Source organism: Camelus dromedarius, chromosome 24 (assembly GCF_036321535.1).
Source record: "Camelus dromedarius isolate mCamDro1 chromosome 24, mCamDro1.pat, whole genome shotgun sequence".
In the NCBI taxonomy this organism is placed as follows: Eukaryota; Metazoa; Chordata; class Mammalia; order Artiodactyla; family Camelidae; genus Camelus; species Camelus dromedarius.
This window is the reverse complement of record NC_087459.1, coordinates 8,742,792-8,758,371: the sequence shown is the minus strand read 5'-3', so window position 1 is coordinate 8,758,371 and position 15,580 is coordinate 8,742,792. Positions and strand designations below refer to the sequence as shown.

Genomic DNA, 15,580 nt, shown 5'->3' with positions numbered 1-15,580 from the left:
CATTAGAATCCACAAGGGCAGATGTGGGCGTCGGTGGGGGGGGTCAGTGCACCGGGAAGAGGGCAGATTACAGCTCCTGCTCCCAGGCATTGGCAGGGAAAAAGAAAACCCAGAACATTTTAATTAAGCAATTGTCATTTCTCATTGTTCTAAGTTGGCCACTAATGAATAAGAGTGAACATTTGCTTATTACAGTGCTAACGGTGCTCCATTTACCTTGTGCCCGGCACCCAGTGAGACAGAAGGCAGTGCTGGTCCCTCTTTACAGACAGGAAGCTGAGGCCTGGGCCCAGGTCCAGTGGGCAGCACGTGGCAGAGCTGGGCTCTGGTCCCCGCTGGCCTGACCCCAGAGCCCGGTTCCCCCTGCACTTAGAGGACAGTGAAGGGCTGAGGTTGGAGAGCACAGGCAGGGGGAGAGGTTTGTCCATCCGCTCCGATATAAGCACGGCCTGAGTCCTCTGTCAAGGTATGGGGGAAGGCAGAGGCCTTGGCTCCACTCTGGGACAGCAGAGGGTCCCCTAATGTCCTTTGACGATGGAACAGTGCCTGCCCTGCCTCTGTAGCTGCTGTGAGACCCCCAAGGCCCATGTTGGGACCTTAGAGGTACACTGAGCGGGTCCTCCATGTCATTGATCAAGCCCTGGGAGAAGCCCTGGGACCCAAAGGCATAAATATCACCCCCCAGGCTCATATGGGGACCACGCCTGCTGCTGGCGGCTCTTGAATGACGGCTGTGTCACCCTCGTCCCCTCTGCCACAGCTCGCCCTCCACTGCCAGCAGTTCTGGGCCATGTTACTGAAGAAAGCCACATATAGCTGGCGGGAGTGGAAGATGGTGGCGGCCCAGGTCCTGGTCCCTCTGACGTGCATCACCCTGGCCCTCCTGGCCATCAACTACTCCTCCGAGATCTTCGACGACCCCATCCTGAAGCTGACCCTCAGCGAGTATGGCAGAACCATCGTGCCCTACTCGGTTCCTGGGACCTCTTGGCTGGATCAGCAGCTGTCAGAGCATTTGAAGGACATGCTGCAGGCTGAGGGCCAGGAGCCTCGAGAGGTGCTGGGTAAGGGGCATCCCTGGGGGGCTCGGGTCCCGAGTTGTGCTGTCCAAGCCTGGCTTCTCCACTGTGGCACTGTGGACATTTGGGGCAATTAGTTCTTTGCTGTAGGATGTTTAGCAGCATCCCTGGTATTGCCTCCAGCCCCTGCTACTGTGTCATGAAAAGCAACAGAGCCTCCAGACATTGCCAGTTGTTCCGTGGGGGAGAAGATCTTTGCCCTGAGTCAGGAAGGAAAAGGCGGCATCTCTAGGGCTGCACTTTGTCCAGACGGTCTTTTACAGGGGTCATATTCTTCAGGACTGTTCATAAATGAAATGCAAAACCTTGACCATCTTTATGTTACCCTTTTTCTGTTTGCGATGGTGGTCACGATATATCTTAATATGATGTGGTGTTTTCTTCCAACATCCTGAAACCAAAACTATGTCAAGTCCCTGGCGGTGGCAGTTGTGGATGCTGCCCTGGGTTTAAAGCAAGCATCGAGCTCTAGCTAAATGGAATGTGTTTGAAGGTTTTCTTGTTTTACTGCTCACCACCGTGCCCACCCACCTCGCTTCCTGGCCAGCAGCTTTGAGGTTCAGCACACTGATGGTCACAGAATCTTGGCAGGAATCAGGTTCTTCTTTAGGAAAAGGGTGAACATATCAGCATCAAGGACCAGCCCAGAACCACCCCAGAACAGGCCGGCTCTGCCATGGGCACTGCCGCCAGGCAGGAGCTCCCGCAGCCAGAGTGCCATTCAGCCTGCCAGCAATAAGGGCCCTGAGTAGTCCTGCTGAGACAGTGGTGGGTGCCTGTTTGTCACCTGTTTCCTGGCTGTCACCCAGCCTGGCCCAAAGATTTCATCATGGTGCACAGTGGCTCCAGGGTTTTAGGATGCTGCCATAGGCGCCCCAGCCTGAGTCTGTCTGGAAGGCCAGATTGCCTGCTCCCTCATCAAGTGTGGGCCCTTTCGGTCCTGAGCTCCTTACTGTGTGACTTAATTACGCTGTATTTAAGGCGTCTGACCCTTTTCCTTATGTACTGATGGCTACAGTAAGCCTCGCCGGAAGCCTTTGTGCCTACGTGTGTTTGGACTCATTGTCGTGTCCCTGTCCCCTCACTGACCCTTGTTCCTGCAGTGTGGGTGTCATCACTGTCCCCAGTTGACAGCGGAGAGGCATTGTCAGAGCAGGGAGCTCGTACAGGACTCTGGCTTCGGGCGGTGTGCACATGCAGGCTGGTAGAACTTAACATGCCCATGGTCACTCGGCGAATGGAGAGCGGACCCTAGCTCCCTCGTCAGAACCCCCGTTCTCCCCAAGCCACAGCTGAGTGAGAAGTAAAGGGAATCTGATGGGTCCATGCAGGGTCAGGGTTCTGTCACTGCCCATGGGTTACAGGAGAATGCCCAGAACCGGAGAATTTAAGACCCAAGGTGGGAATTTGCTGGAGTTCATCCAGGTGACAAAAGAGCAGATCCTTCTCCCTAGGCCTCCTCCCTCGGGCCACTCTTTTTAAACACTATTGTTTTATCCTGATTATAAAAAGGTATTTATTTATTCTATAAAGATTGGAAAAATGAAAAAGTAGAGGGGCAGTCCTGTGTAGCTCGGAGGTAGCTCCTCACCCACTCACGTGGCCCTGAGGGCTGGTCCAAGCCCACCTGGGTCTGCCCCTCCCTGCACCTGAGTGGCCCCTTGGGGACTTTGCCCACCAGGCCACCCAGCAGTTTCAACAGCTCTGCCTTCTAAAACCTCACCTCCTGAGCCAGCCTCCTCCCTGCCACATGGACCCTGATCCAGATCCCGGCCCTGTATCTCTGAGTGTCCTTTTAGAGTGTGTGTGTGTGTGTGTGTGTGTGTGTGTGTGTGTGTGTGTGTGTGTTTAGGGGGGTGTTTGTGGGGCAGCAGCTCCTTTGTCTAAGGGGGGCCCCGCCCAAGGCCTACGGCCTAAAGCCTCAGGTCCTGCTGCTCCCACCGATTGGCTCCCTGGGCGGTGGACAGCGTGCCAGTGGAAGGAGGTGTGTCCTTTCTGTGGTTTCTACAGCCCTCCTGAGCTCCCCAGAGCAGGGCCTTGGAAAGTGTGCAGGCCTCAGGCTGGTCATCCACGCTGCTAACTCTACCATTGTCCTCCCAGGTGACCTGGAGGAGTTCCTGATTTTCAGGGCCTCGGTGGAAGGGGGCGGCTTTAACGAGCGGTGCCTGGTGGCAATGTCCTTCAGAGACGTGGGCGAGCGCACGGTCATCACCGCCCTGTTCAACAACCAGGCATACCACTCCCCGGCCACTGCACTGGCCATTGTGGACAACCTTCTGTTCAAGCTGCTGTGCGGCCCTCGGGCCTCCATCACCGTCTCCAACTACCCCCAGCCCCGGAGCACCCTGCAGGCTGCCAAGGACCAATTCAATGAGTATGTGCACTGTCCTGCCTGTCAGGACCCCATTCCCATCAGGTCAGGACCCAGCCTGGCCCGGTCAAGACCCTGCTCCCATCAGGTCAGGGCCCCTCATCAAGACTGACCTCCTCAGACACTGCCAGTGGCCCCCAAGGGCTGCACAGGTAGATACAGCATTGTTTCTGCCCTCAGGAAGCTCCTGGTTCTGGCCAGGGGACCCCTGCCCCACATCTTCCTCAGCCTTCCACACTCACCCTTTCCCTGGACAGCAGATAAGCTGGTGAGATCCCATCCCATGTACATCAAGGCCCCACAGGAGATTCCTGAGGATTAGGACTTGGAGGACGGCCGTGCCCTCTCCCCATATCTGCACCCAGCTCTTGCTGGTGACTGTCCCTGGGGGGGGTCCCAGTATCTGCTCCTGTCCACCCTGCAGCACCTGCCTGTGTGAATGTCATTGCCCCTCAGTGGCCTCAAGTCAGGAAGCCCATTAGTCCTTAGGCTTTGTCACACCATCATGTGTGTAGGACTCTCCCACATCCTGGCCTCCAAAGCTCTGGGGACCATCCAGAGGAAGCGAGAAAGTCCATTAATTTCAGAACAATCACTCCACCTCAGGGCAGTTAATTAACAAAGGCGGTCTCATCTCCACCTCCCATGGTAGACTGTGTCGTGTGCTGCTGTCCTCTTCCCGTCTGCTACCTCCGGTCCCCACCCCTAAAGCAGAGACGCGGTGGTGATCCTCTGCTCTTGCTGGGCCAGGGATCAGGCTGAGGACTCAGGCTTAGTACAGTGACAGTGGACAAGGAACAGGACTTTTTGCTTTGTTATGACAGCTTTGGGAGATAGAATTCACCTGCCACACAGTTCACCTGTTTATGGTTCACAGCTGAATGTTTTCTAATGTGTTCGCAGTTGTGGCGCCGTCACCACAATATTTTATTGAATGTTTTCATTATCCCCAAAGAAAACCTGTGACCACTGGCAGTCGTCCCCCAGGCCTCTCTCCTTCCTCTCTAAGCAGCCACAGTCTGGTTTCTGTCTCCATGGATTTGTCTGGACATTCCACATAGATTGAATCAGATGATATGTGGCCTTTTGTGATGGCCTTCTTTCACTCTTAGAATTCGTCCACATTAATGTCAGTACTTCCCCTTTTTTTAGCCAAATAGCATCCATTTGTCCTAGCACCATTTGTTAAAATGGTCAGGGGTGCATGGTGGGTTTAAGCAGCAGAATAATGTGTCAGAGCTGGTTTCTGGAAGGCGTTGCCAGCAGTTGAGTGCAGTGCACACTCGAGAGGGGCACAGGGGACCGATGGAAGAATGGCCCTGCCATAGCTGGGGACAGGAAGTCCAGAGGAGGAGCTGCTCTCAGGGGGACTGAATCTTCCTGGCACGGCACACCCGAGGCTCTGGTGTTCTCCCTTAACCCCTTTAGTGGCTGGGCCACTGCATCGCATGCTTTGGCCAGTGATGGCCGAGGACTTGATCCCCCAGCTGCCTGGACGTGTGTGACCTGTCCCTGACCTGCCCTGCCCACCTCCACCCTCCACAGGGGCCGGAAGGGATTCGACATTGCCCTCAACTTGCTCTTCGCCATGGCCTTCCTGGCCAGCACATTTTCCATCCTGGCGGTCAGCGAAAGGGCCGTCCAGGCCAAGCACGTGCAGCTTGTGAGCGGAGTCCATGTGGCTACTTTCTGGCTCTCGGCTCTGCTGTGGGACCTCATGTCCTTCCTTGTGCCCAGTCTTCTGCTGCTGGTGAGGGCTGTGTTGGTGCTGGGACCCTTCCCCTGCATATATATTCGAGAGGCATGCCTGGGGGCCCCTGTGTAGACCAAAACCAGCCTGGGGTCCATGATGACAGCTCAGCCCCTATCCTGGGAGGACGGTTTGGAACACCCTAGCAGTCCCCATCATCTGTCTTCATGCCACCAACCTCTGCCCCACTTTGATAGGTGGGGCCCTGGAGTGGGTGCCCTGGTGACAGCTCCCTACTTCCTCAAGGAGGGTCCCAGGGTTGAGAGCCGTGGTGGGGGAGAGGGGGAAGGGGGCACAGGCAGCCTGTGGGGTTGATGCACCCCCTGTGGGCCCACCGGCCCGCCCCATCTGTGCTGCTACAGGTGGTGTTCAAAGCCTTCGACGTGCACGCCTTCACACGGGACGGCCACGAGGCGGACGCCCTGCTGCTGCTCGCACTCTACGGTTGGGCCATCATCCCCCTCATGTACCTGATGAGCTTCTTTTTCTCGGGGGCGGCTACTGCCTATACGAGGCTGACCATATTCAACATCTTGTCGGGCATCGCCACCTTTCTTGTGGTCACCATCATGCGCATCCCAGGTGAGTGCCTGGAGCCTTCCCCCACAACCCCATTCCCACACCCTCATCGCTGCTCTGCCCCAACTGGGGCAGCACCAGTGGGGGCACCAGGCCAGGCCATGTTCCAGCTCCCCTGTCCAAGGTGGCCCTGCTCAGCCAGCGTCCATGCACCCCATCCAGCAGCAGAGCAGGTGGAGCCACCTCCTGGAGGTGCTGTCCCAGGAAGGCCTAGAGCCTGATCAGTGAGGGAGGCAGCCAGGGCTGTGTAGGGAGCACTGGGAACTTGCCTTCCCTGTTTTATCTATCCTTGGGGGCAGGTGTGGTGTGTCCTCTAGGGCTAACTGGTCTGGGCATCCTCCCCACAGCGGTAAAGTTAGAAGAACTTTCCAGAACTCTGGACCATGTGTTCCTGGTGCTGCCCAACCACTGTTTGGGGATGGCGGTCAGCAGCTTCTACGAGAACTACGAGACAAGGAGGTACTGCACCTCCTCCGAGGTGGCGGCCCACTACTGCAAGAAATACAGTGAGTGTCAGGCCCTCCCTCGGAGCAGCCCCGTCCTCTCGTCACAGGCACAGGGGCACTTTGCACAGTGAAACCGCCCAAAACGCGGGGGATGCTTGGGGCTCCCAAGTGGCGGGGACACTGTGGGGCCCATCCTCGGAAGACAAGTGGACCCTGCACCTGCACGGCCTCCATCCAGGGGTCCGGGTGCAGGTGCCCAGTGGCCCAGAGAGAGGAGCTGGGACCCCAGTGGGGAGTAGGGCGCTCACAGTCACAGGGGCAGCACCCTCTCCCCCACTTGCACAGACATCCAGTACCAGGAGAACTTCTACGCGTGGAGCACCCCAGGGGTTGGCAGGTTCGTGACTTCTATGGCCGCCTCCGGCTTTGCCTACCTCACCCTGCTCTTCCTCATTGAGACCGACCTGCTGTGGAGGCTAAAGACCTGCCTATGTGCCTTCCGGAGGAGGCAGGCCCTGGTGAGTGGCTCCTGGGCCTCCCTCTGGGCTCAGGCAGCTCGGCACTGGCCCCCTCCCACTTAGATCAGGCTTCCTGGGGCCCCCCCCCAACATAGGGAGGGCCTCAGCACCTGGCCATGGCCGGGGTGCACATCCACCAGCAGCGCTATCACCAGGGACTCAGCTCCGAGACCCTGAAGCTTCGCAGTGGAGGGAGGCTGGGGTCTTGGGGACCTCGGTCTCAGCGGAGGCATATGGGCCAGGGTGCCCTTATGTTTGTCACATACATTCCCTCCCTAAACAATCGAAACCTGCTGAGACAGCATCGGATGTACAGATTAACACAGGATTAACTGGGTCTAAAATGTTAGGAAGTTTTTAGGAAGAGGAGTTTGGTAGTTTTCTCTGTGAGTCCTGCACTGTCCTCCTTCCTCAGGCAATTTGTATCTCCTTGATGCTGATTTCAGCCCTTATGGCCACCCAGCTGTCCTTGTGGGAGGTCTTAGTGGAGCTGAGCTGGGGTGTGGGTCTCAGAGACTTAGCCCTTTTTCCCACGGAAAATGACCCCTCGGGCTGGAGCTCACCCCTGCGGTCTTTTTCCAAAACAATTAGACAGAAGTGTACACCCGGACAGCAGCGCTTCCTGAAGACCAGGACGTGGCAGACGAGAGGAACCGAATCCTAGCCCCGAGCCTGGACTCCTTGCTTGACACGCCTCTGATTATCAAGGAGCTTTCCAAGGTCAGGAGGGCCCTCCCTCCTGGGTCTGCCCCCAGTCCCTGAAAGCTGGTTCCTGGCTGCTGCCAGGCCTCCCCATCACTGTATTTTCTCCCGGGGACTTTGCAGGTATATGAGCAGCGGGTGCCCCTCCTCGCCGTGGACAAGATCTCCCTCGCAGTCCAGAAAGGGGAGTGCTTTGGCTTGCTGGGTTTCAACGGAGCTGGGAAAACCACAACTTTCAAAATGCTGACCGGGGAAGAGACCATCACTTCTGGGGATGCCTTTGTTGGGGGCTCCAGCATCAGCTCTGACATCGGGAAGGTGAGTGCAGCCAGGGAGGCAAGAAAGGGGGCTTGTCCCTGTCACCGTTCATGGACAGCAGGCAAGGCAGTGACCAGGGGCCAGAGCTAAGCCAGTGATGGGGAGGAGAGTAAGGAGAAGACTAGAGCTTCCTCAGCCAGAAGGGACCCAGCCTGGCTGGTGAGCTGAGGCTGGGTCCCTCCCAGAGAAGCTGCTTCTCTGGACCTGAGCTGAGTGGCACCCCCAGAACTCTGCCCACAAAAAAGAACTCCATTCTGTGTGCAGAGATTTATAATGATGGTGTCCTGGGCTGCTGAGACCCGGCATCCCACTGAGAACGAGAAGCTAGATAAAGTGTTAATGATAAACTATGTCATTAAGAGCATCGAAGAGCCCAAGGCATGGTGAGGACCTCCAGCCAAAATCTCTGAGCCCTGAGAGGTTGCACCTCGGCACAGAGGGTGCACTGTGGGCCAGGCAACTCGGGCGGCATGGGTTTAGGGACTTACTGAGTGTAGGGGGCAGAAACAAAAGCCCAGGGCCCCCATGGAGGGGTGTGATAGTAAACCTTCCCCACGTGGGGCTGAGCCCCAAAGGCCACCTTTCTGGGTAGGGATGAAGCAGGCCATCCTCTCGCTCCCCCTGCCCCTGGGGATTGTGTGGAGGTTTTCCTGTGTGCTGAGCAGGGGCTCCCAGGCGGCTATACCCTCAGACTGCAGCACACACCCTCTCTGGAGGAAGGCTTCCATCCCAGGCGTCAAAGAACCCCCCGCGTAGTGTGGAGTAGTGAACAAGCGAAAACAAAGGAGACAAAGCACTGTGGCTGGAGCCCACAGACACAAGGGCTCCAAGGGAGAAAGAGGCCCACCACTTTGGATTTGCAATGACTGGACCTAGATTATAAAACAACTCAGGTTACTGTGTTTAAAGAAATACAGAAGATTGAAAATATATGCAAGAAGGAGAAAAGTGTAAATGTGATCTGGGGAACAAGAGGCAAGAGTAAGAAGTCCTAAATACATTTAACCTGAGCTCCAGCAGGAGAGGAGAAAATGGGGAACAGGTAATAACTGCTAAGGTCGTGGCCAACAACTTTTCCAAATCAATGAAGAACAGATTCTGGGAGCCTAAGAACCCCAAGGAGTGTAAAGAAAAAGAAACCCCATCTCTGGAATCCCGAGAAGCCAGGCTTGCCCATCCTCCACCAGCTGCTGAAGGTGGCTGGAGACAGTGGTGTGGTCATTTGCCCAGGCCAGGCCCCACCCCAAAGGTGTTGCCAGCAAATATCTCTTAATAGAAGGAGGAAAAGAAAGGTCCCAGCACACATTAGATGTTTGTTGAATACAAGTGTGTATCTATCAGCTGCAAAGCAGTGCGTGGGCATGGTTTCTTTGGATGCTGAGTACATTCTTGGACCAGTCCACCCCCATGCTGCCCTTGGGTAGTTCAGCCGGGTGTCCTAGGAGTCCCTGCTCCTCAGAGTGTTGACGCTGTGCCGGACAGAGTGGGCCTTGCGCCCGGCATCATCCCACCAGCGTCTTCCGGAGGTGGCCAGCAAGGGGAGGGGGACAACCCTCCGTTCCCTCTCCCCAGCATGGAGGAGTGTGAGGCCTTGTGCACCCGGCTGGCCATCATGGTACAGGGTCAGTTCAAGTGCCTAGGCAGCCCCCAGCACCTCTGGGGCCCATCTGTGACCCCTTGGTGTGTGGCAGTCTGGGTGCCAGTGCCCCCTGGCCCCTGAGCTGGCCGAGTCCCTCCCATGTCCCCACATAAGTGCTGTTGGGGGGCTTCAGCAGAGGGCGGTGCCAGGGCCTGGGCACTGGCTGATGGACCACCCTGGACAGATCCACAGACAGAAACCCTCTGACCTGCTGCCTCCTGGCTGTGTTCTAACCCCAGGTGCGGCAGCAGATCGGCTACTGCCCCCAGTTTGATGCCCTGCTGGACCACATGACGGGCCGGGAGACACTGGTCATGTATGCCCGGCTCCGGGGCATCCCTGAGCGTCACATCGGTGCCTGCGTGGAGAACACGCTGCGGGGCCTGCTACTAGAGCCACATGCCAACAAGCTGGTCAGGACGTACAGGTGCACTTGTGCCCTGGCCCCTCCCATGCCCCCTGACTCAGTGACCCCAGGTCTCTCTTACCAGCGGGGGGTGGTACACAGGTCAGGGTCTGGAGCTCCTACTCACTGTTCCAGGGTCAACAGGGATTTGGTAGCACGACACAGGCAACGCCAGGTGAGAGGGACTGCCACCTGGAGGCAAGGGCAGCACAGGTGATGTCAGGGCCCCAGTCAGGCCCCCTTAGGTGGAGACAGGTGGTCTAACTGTTCTTTGTGTGGCTGTGGACCAACCCCCAGGGCACAGCTCTCTCTAGGGCCTTCAATTCCATGAGGTGGGCTTTCCAGGAATGCTCACCTCATTCCTCTTCACCTGGGGCACTCTGCCATCACTGGGCCCAGTCCTCTACTGGGACCTGGGGATCCCACACTAATCGGCCTTGCCTTCCCCTGCACCCCATCTGCTCCAGCGGCGGCAACAAGCGGAAGCTGAGTGCTGGCATCGCCCTGCTTGGAGAGCCTGCGGTCATCTTCCTGGACGAGCCGTCCACTGGCATGGACCCCGTGGCCCGGCGCCTGCTCTGGGATACCGTGGCAAGAGCCCGAGAGTCTGGCAAGGCCATCGTCATCACCTCCCACAGGTACAGCCAGGGTCTCTGTGGGTCAGTGGAAGAGCCTCCCATGGGGGCTGTGGGAGGGACTGGGTGGACAGAAGACCCATCAGCAGCTGGTGAAGAGTCTGTGAGGAGAGTCCCCAGGCTCTATCGTGTGGGCATGGGAATCAGGAACAGTGTGATCTGGGCATCGACGCTTTCCCATGTGCACAGCTTTTGACGTGGAGGGCGGGCATCAGCATCCCCCAGTGTGATACCAGGCCTCTGCCCCCTCTCCCCAGCATGGAGGAGTGTGAGGCCTTGTGCACCCGGCTGGCCATCATGGTGCAGGGTCAGTTCAAGTGCCTAGGCAGCCCCCAGCACCTCAAGAGCAAGTTTGGTAGCGGCTACTCCCTACGGGCCAAGATCCGGAGCGATGGGCAGCAGGAGGCCCTGGAGGAGTTCAAGGCATTCGTGGACCTGACCTTCCCAGGTGTGTGCCACTGTGCAGAGGGTGTCTGTGCGTCTGTCCATCCCTGACCCCCAGGATGAGGGCTGTGATTTGATGGGCCCAGGCCCCCCTCCCCTGGCCCTCCAGTCTAACCCTCACGGGGACACGGTCTCTCCTTTGTGCAGGCAGCGTCCTGGAAGATGAGCACCAAGGGATGGTCCATTACCACCTGCCTGGCGCTGACCTCAGCTGGGCGAAGGTGAGCTTGGGCCCCCACCAGGCCTCAGCTGTATCTAGGGTTGGTCCCTCCAACAATCACTCCTATGGTGATTCCAAGCTCTTTCCAAGAAGGAATCCCTTTCAGTTTTTGCTCTAACACTCACCCTAGTAACTGCTAGGTTTGGGGGTTTATATCTGAAATATTTGAGTTGGAAAAAATTTGATGCAGAAAAGGAAATTGACCCAGAGAGGGAACACAGCTTGCCCGAGGTCATACTCTGAGCCGGGAAGACTCAGGACGAAGCCTGCTAACCCCCTGCAGCCCACCTTCTCTCCCTGGGAGCACACGCCCACTCCCATGGGTGCTCCAGAGGCCGGGCCGGGGCAAGGGTAGGATCTCTGGGGCCCTTACCACCCTTTATGGCCAGAGGACTCCCCAACCAGCCAAGGAGCCGGGCCCTGGCTTGTTAACTGTGGGTTTTCTGCTCCCCAAAGGTGTTTGGTGTTCTGGAGAAGGCCAAGGAGAAGTACGATGTGGACGACTACTCTGTGAGCCAGATCTCGCTGGAGCAAGTCTTCCTGAGCTTCGCTCATCTGCAGCCGCTCAGCGAGGATGAGGGGCCGTGAGGAGCCAGGCACACAGGTGGGCATCCTCTCCCTGTGAGTTCACCTTATCCTGCACCCTCATTTTTGATCACTGTTTTCTATGATGGATTTGAGAATCAAGGCACAGTATGGACCGGGTGTACCGGTGCCCTCACACTGGGAATCAGCATGTGAACATCCATGTCTCAGGCAGTCGCCGAAGCCCACTCTCCAGAACTCCAGATCCCTACCAAGAGCAGATCCAGCAGTCTGTGCGGGCAAGTCGGGGTCTTTGGGCGGAAAGCCATCCAGGAAGAGGCCTCATTGACCTGAGGAGAGCACCCAGAGACGCCCCCATGTTCACACCTGGCTCAGAGCTCCCCTAGGGTGAAACAGGAAGCCAGCAAGACAGATGGCACCTGGCTCACTAGGCTGCCCAGAAGGAACAGAAAGTCGCCTGTCGCCATCCTCAGGGGACATGTGGCTGGATCAGGCGCTGAGGTCTTGGCTTCCAGTTCAGCTGGGTGTCCTAGGAGTCCCTGCTCCTCAGAGCGTGGACGCTGCCCCGGACAGAGTGGACCCTGCACTGGGCATCAACCCACCAGCGTCTTCCAGAGGCGGCCAGCGAGGGGAGGGGGACAATCCTCCGTTCCCTGAGAAGCCAGGGACCAGGAGGCCAGTTGGGAACCACTGCCGGGCTGAGCGTCCATCCATGAAGGGTGTACCTGATGCGTGGTAACTGTCTGGAAAATAAAGGTTGGGAGGGAACACGGCTGTGGTCTGTGAGTCACAGGATGGGCTCCCCAGCCCAGTCACTCACCCACACCACAACACAAACCTGCTGTATCAAGTTTCACAGACAAAAGCAAGAGCTTGTTTTCCCAACATGTAGTAAACTTGCAGAACTCACTGCCATGAGGTGAAGGAATCAGCCAGAAATGCAAGTGCAAAAGCAGGTCAGATAAATGGCCACCAACAGACCCTTCATCCACAGCAGGAAGAGTGTAGGGTGGGCGTAGGAGGGTGCGGCCCCGGGGGGGCAGGAGGCCTCTGGCTCCAGGGACACTCATGGGCTTTACGCGCCATTTTCCAGAAGAATCTTCTTCAGCGTCAGCTGCCTTTTTATTTACTCACTCTCATTTCTTTCAGCTTTCTGAATTTCTGTGATTTGAATCCCTGTGCCTTTTACATTCCCTTAGAATTCATAATTTTAGAAAATACTTGTTTTCATCACTCTGGTTCATTTGCTACAGTTTCAAATCTGCATTTTCATCAGTCTCTCAGAGTTTTTTTTTTTAACATTGATTTGATTTTTTAAAATTTTTTATTGAAGTATAGTCAGCTTACAATGTTGTGTTAATTACTGCTGTACGGCATAGTGATTCAATTTTATATATATTCCTTTTCATATTCTTTTTATTACAGGCTATTATAAGGTATTGAATGTAGTGCTATACAGTAGGACCTTGCTGTTTACCTACTTTATATATAGTAGTTAACATCTGCAAGTCCCTCAGTGTTTATGAACGCTGCACATAGTTTCCATTAGCTTTTTTATTCCCTTTAAAATTCTTCAAACTATCATCATTAATTTCCACATTATAAAAAAACACAGGAGTCGCTGCAGTCCTAAACGTTGCCCAACAGAAAACACCTTCCGAGAGGTAGGCTGTGACTTGTCTTCAGGTGCTGTGGTGCTGCGGCCGTGTTGGGTTTGCCAGGTCTAGGAGGAGGGCAGAGGCCAGCACAGCGTGGCCACACATCCCCCAACAGCCCTACTGCAGCACATCCTGGCCTTGGTTTTAAGCCTACTTGTTAAAGATTTAGAAATTTATCACTTTTCTCCTTTGATACCACAAAACAGCACTGAAGGAACAGCATATGTCAAGCACATACACATGAAATCAGACTGCACTAGCCCAGGGAGAAGTGGGTTTGTTAATGGGAGATAAGGTGGAGAGGTTGGTGCAGAAGGGACGGGAAGGACGAAAAGCAGGGGCTGTCATGATCAGAAATCCCTTTTGGAAGACAAGTCAGCAGCTATGGAGAGGATGATGCAGGCACAGCCAAGGCTGCAGCAGCGGGGACCTGAGGGGAGGCACACGGCACAGTCAGGGGAGAGCCCAGAGGACTCTGGGGCCTGTGGGAGGAGCCCACGACTGCACCCACACGTGGAGCCTAGGCAGTTGCAGGAGAGACACTTAGGAGGGACCCCAGGAGCAGCAGAAAAGGGCACTGCTGCTAGGGTCCACGCAGTACCCCTGGGTCATCTGCAAGGCTGCTGGAAACCCAGCATTGGAGCCAACTGTCTTCAAGGAGCCAGGATTGGGGCCTCAGAATCCCTGCCCCCAAGCCCTGGCAGCTTTGGTTTGAGCTCAGGGGTGGGGCGGGACCCTCGACTCCCTGACAGGAGAGTGTGCCTGGTTTACTCCTGCACCCATTCCTACTCCACCCTACTTAGACCTCTGGGCCCAGACGGTCCCTGGAGATGCTGGTCCCAAAGAGCTGCTGCATCTGCCGGGTGAGGCCGTTCTTAGGGACTCAGCTCCTGCCCTGCCTCCACCAGCAGTTAGGAGACCCAGGAGCCAAGGTTGTGCCTTCCCTTCCCTGCACGGCCTGGTCCAGGGCTCCCAAGGGGCAGAGACCATGTCAGGGCCTGACCTGTCCTGCCCAGTCCTGCCCTCAACTGAAACAGGCGGTGGACACGTGGATAGTCCTGCAGTCTGACAGCTGTACTCAGAACCAAAAGCCCCTGTGAGGAGGAAGGAGAGCAGGCTCGTGGGGAAGGTGGGGCGACCCCACTATTGGGTGGGGCCTGAAGGCCGAGCCCCTCCACTGCCTTCACCGTGGGGAAGGGCTGCCACGCAGCAGGTCACAGGACAAAGAGACCCACCCCCAGGCCACGGGAACAGCTCCGCCCAAATGAAGACTTTGCAGTGGTTTAAAAAGACGAGTTTATTTCTCTGCCAAGTACAAAGTCCACAGAAGGCAGTCTGGGCACTCTGGTCAAGGTCTCAGGGAGCCAAACTCCATCGGCCTGCTCCATCCAGGTGCAGGCCTCCCTCCTCAAGGTCACCTCTCAGGGTCCAAGGTGCCACCAAGACTTCCACATAGAATGAACAGGAAGCAAAGGGAGGAGCAGGAGGGCACAACTCCTGGGTGTCACATGCTTCCACGTCCATTGCATCATCCAAAACACAGGCACATAGCTGCCCCAGACACAGGCAGCTGGGACACGCAGTCTTTTATTAACTGGCACCCAAAGAAACTCAAACACCAGGACACAACCGCAATCCCTGCCATGACTGTAGTGGGCAGGCTAGCCTCCCCAACGAAGTGGTCCCACCAGCGGACTCATGCATGCCTTTATTGTCCACCTGAGCTGGTGAGACCCCACCTCACCCAGGAAGACCTGGTTATGGCCACTTCTGCTGGTCTGTGGCCACACCCTAGGGCCCACTTCCCCATCCCCCACAGAGGACCCTAGCCCTTTGGTTGTAGGGGCTCAGAAAAGCAAAACACACTGGACAGTTTCTTTCTCGGTAAATTCCAATCTTTAGTCCGGGACTCAAGGGGAAGCCAAGGCCATCCAAGTCCCAGGGACCCCTGGCCCAGTCTCACAAAGCAGCAGACAAGACTGAGGCAGGGAACCCAAGATGAAGGAGTGAGCCAAGGCCAGCACCTGGAGGGGAGGCTGGAAGGCAGGTCCAGGGGTGGCCACAAGCTGTCTGGGGATAACCACACACACCAGGTGGAGGAGGAGCTTGCCCTGCCTGCCTGGAGTGGACTGACACACCACCAGCCCAGCCTGAACTCACTTAATTCCTTGAACACACAGAGGCAGTGACATCCTAAGGCCCCAAGGCAGTCAGACTTGACACCTACAGGGCCAGAGCCTGGGGACAAGGGAGAGAGGGTTCCAAAAGC

General features: G+C 56.5%; 1 protein-coding gene across 12 annotated transcripts in view; it reads left to right on the top strand.

The window, feature by feature from the left end:
- Window positions 1-12,421, top strand: part of ABCA3 (ATP binding cassette subfamily A member 3) — a 43,981-nt gene extending 31,560 nt beyond the window's left edge. For 11 of the 12 annotated variants that reach the window (XM_064478349.1, XM_064478348.1, XM_031447633.2 and 8 more), the window contains 13 exons: window positions 761-1,064; window positions 3,180-3,453; window positions 4,996-5,200; window positions 5,563-5,782; window positions 6,127-6,285; window positions 6,571-6,743; window positions 7,335-7,463; window positions 7,569-7,763; window positions 9,642-9,829; window positions 10,276-10,446; window positions 10,701-10,891; window positions 11,035-11,108; window positions 11,564-12,421. In XM_064478349.1, the coding sequence (XP_064334419.1) occupies window positions 761-1,064; window positions 3,180-3,453; window positions 4,996-5,200; window positions 5,563-5,782; window positions 6,127-6,285; window positions 6,571-6,743; window positions 7,335-7,463; window positions 7,569-7,763; window positions 9,642-9,829; window positions 10,276-10,446; window positions 10,701-10,891; window positions 11,035-11,108; window positions 11,564-11,695 (2,415 nt within the window). In that variant the 3' untranslated portion in view covers window positions 11,696-12,421. The remainder of the gene's footprint in view (window positions 1-760; window positions 1,065-3,179; window positions 3,454-4,995; window positions 5,201-5,562; window positions 5,783-6,126; window positions 6,286-6,570; window positions 6,744-7,334; window positions 7,464-7,568; window positions 7,764-9,641; window positions 9,830-10,275; window positions 10,447-10,700; window positions 10,892-11,034; window positions 11,109-11,563) is intronic. The other variant, XM_031447634.2, reaches the window with a different exon arrangement.
- The last annotated feature ends 3,159 nt before the right edge of the window (window positions 12,422-15,580 follow it).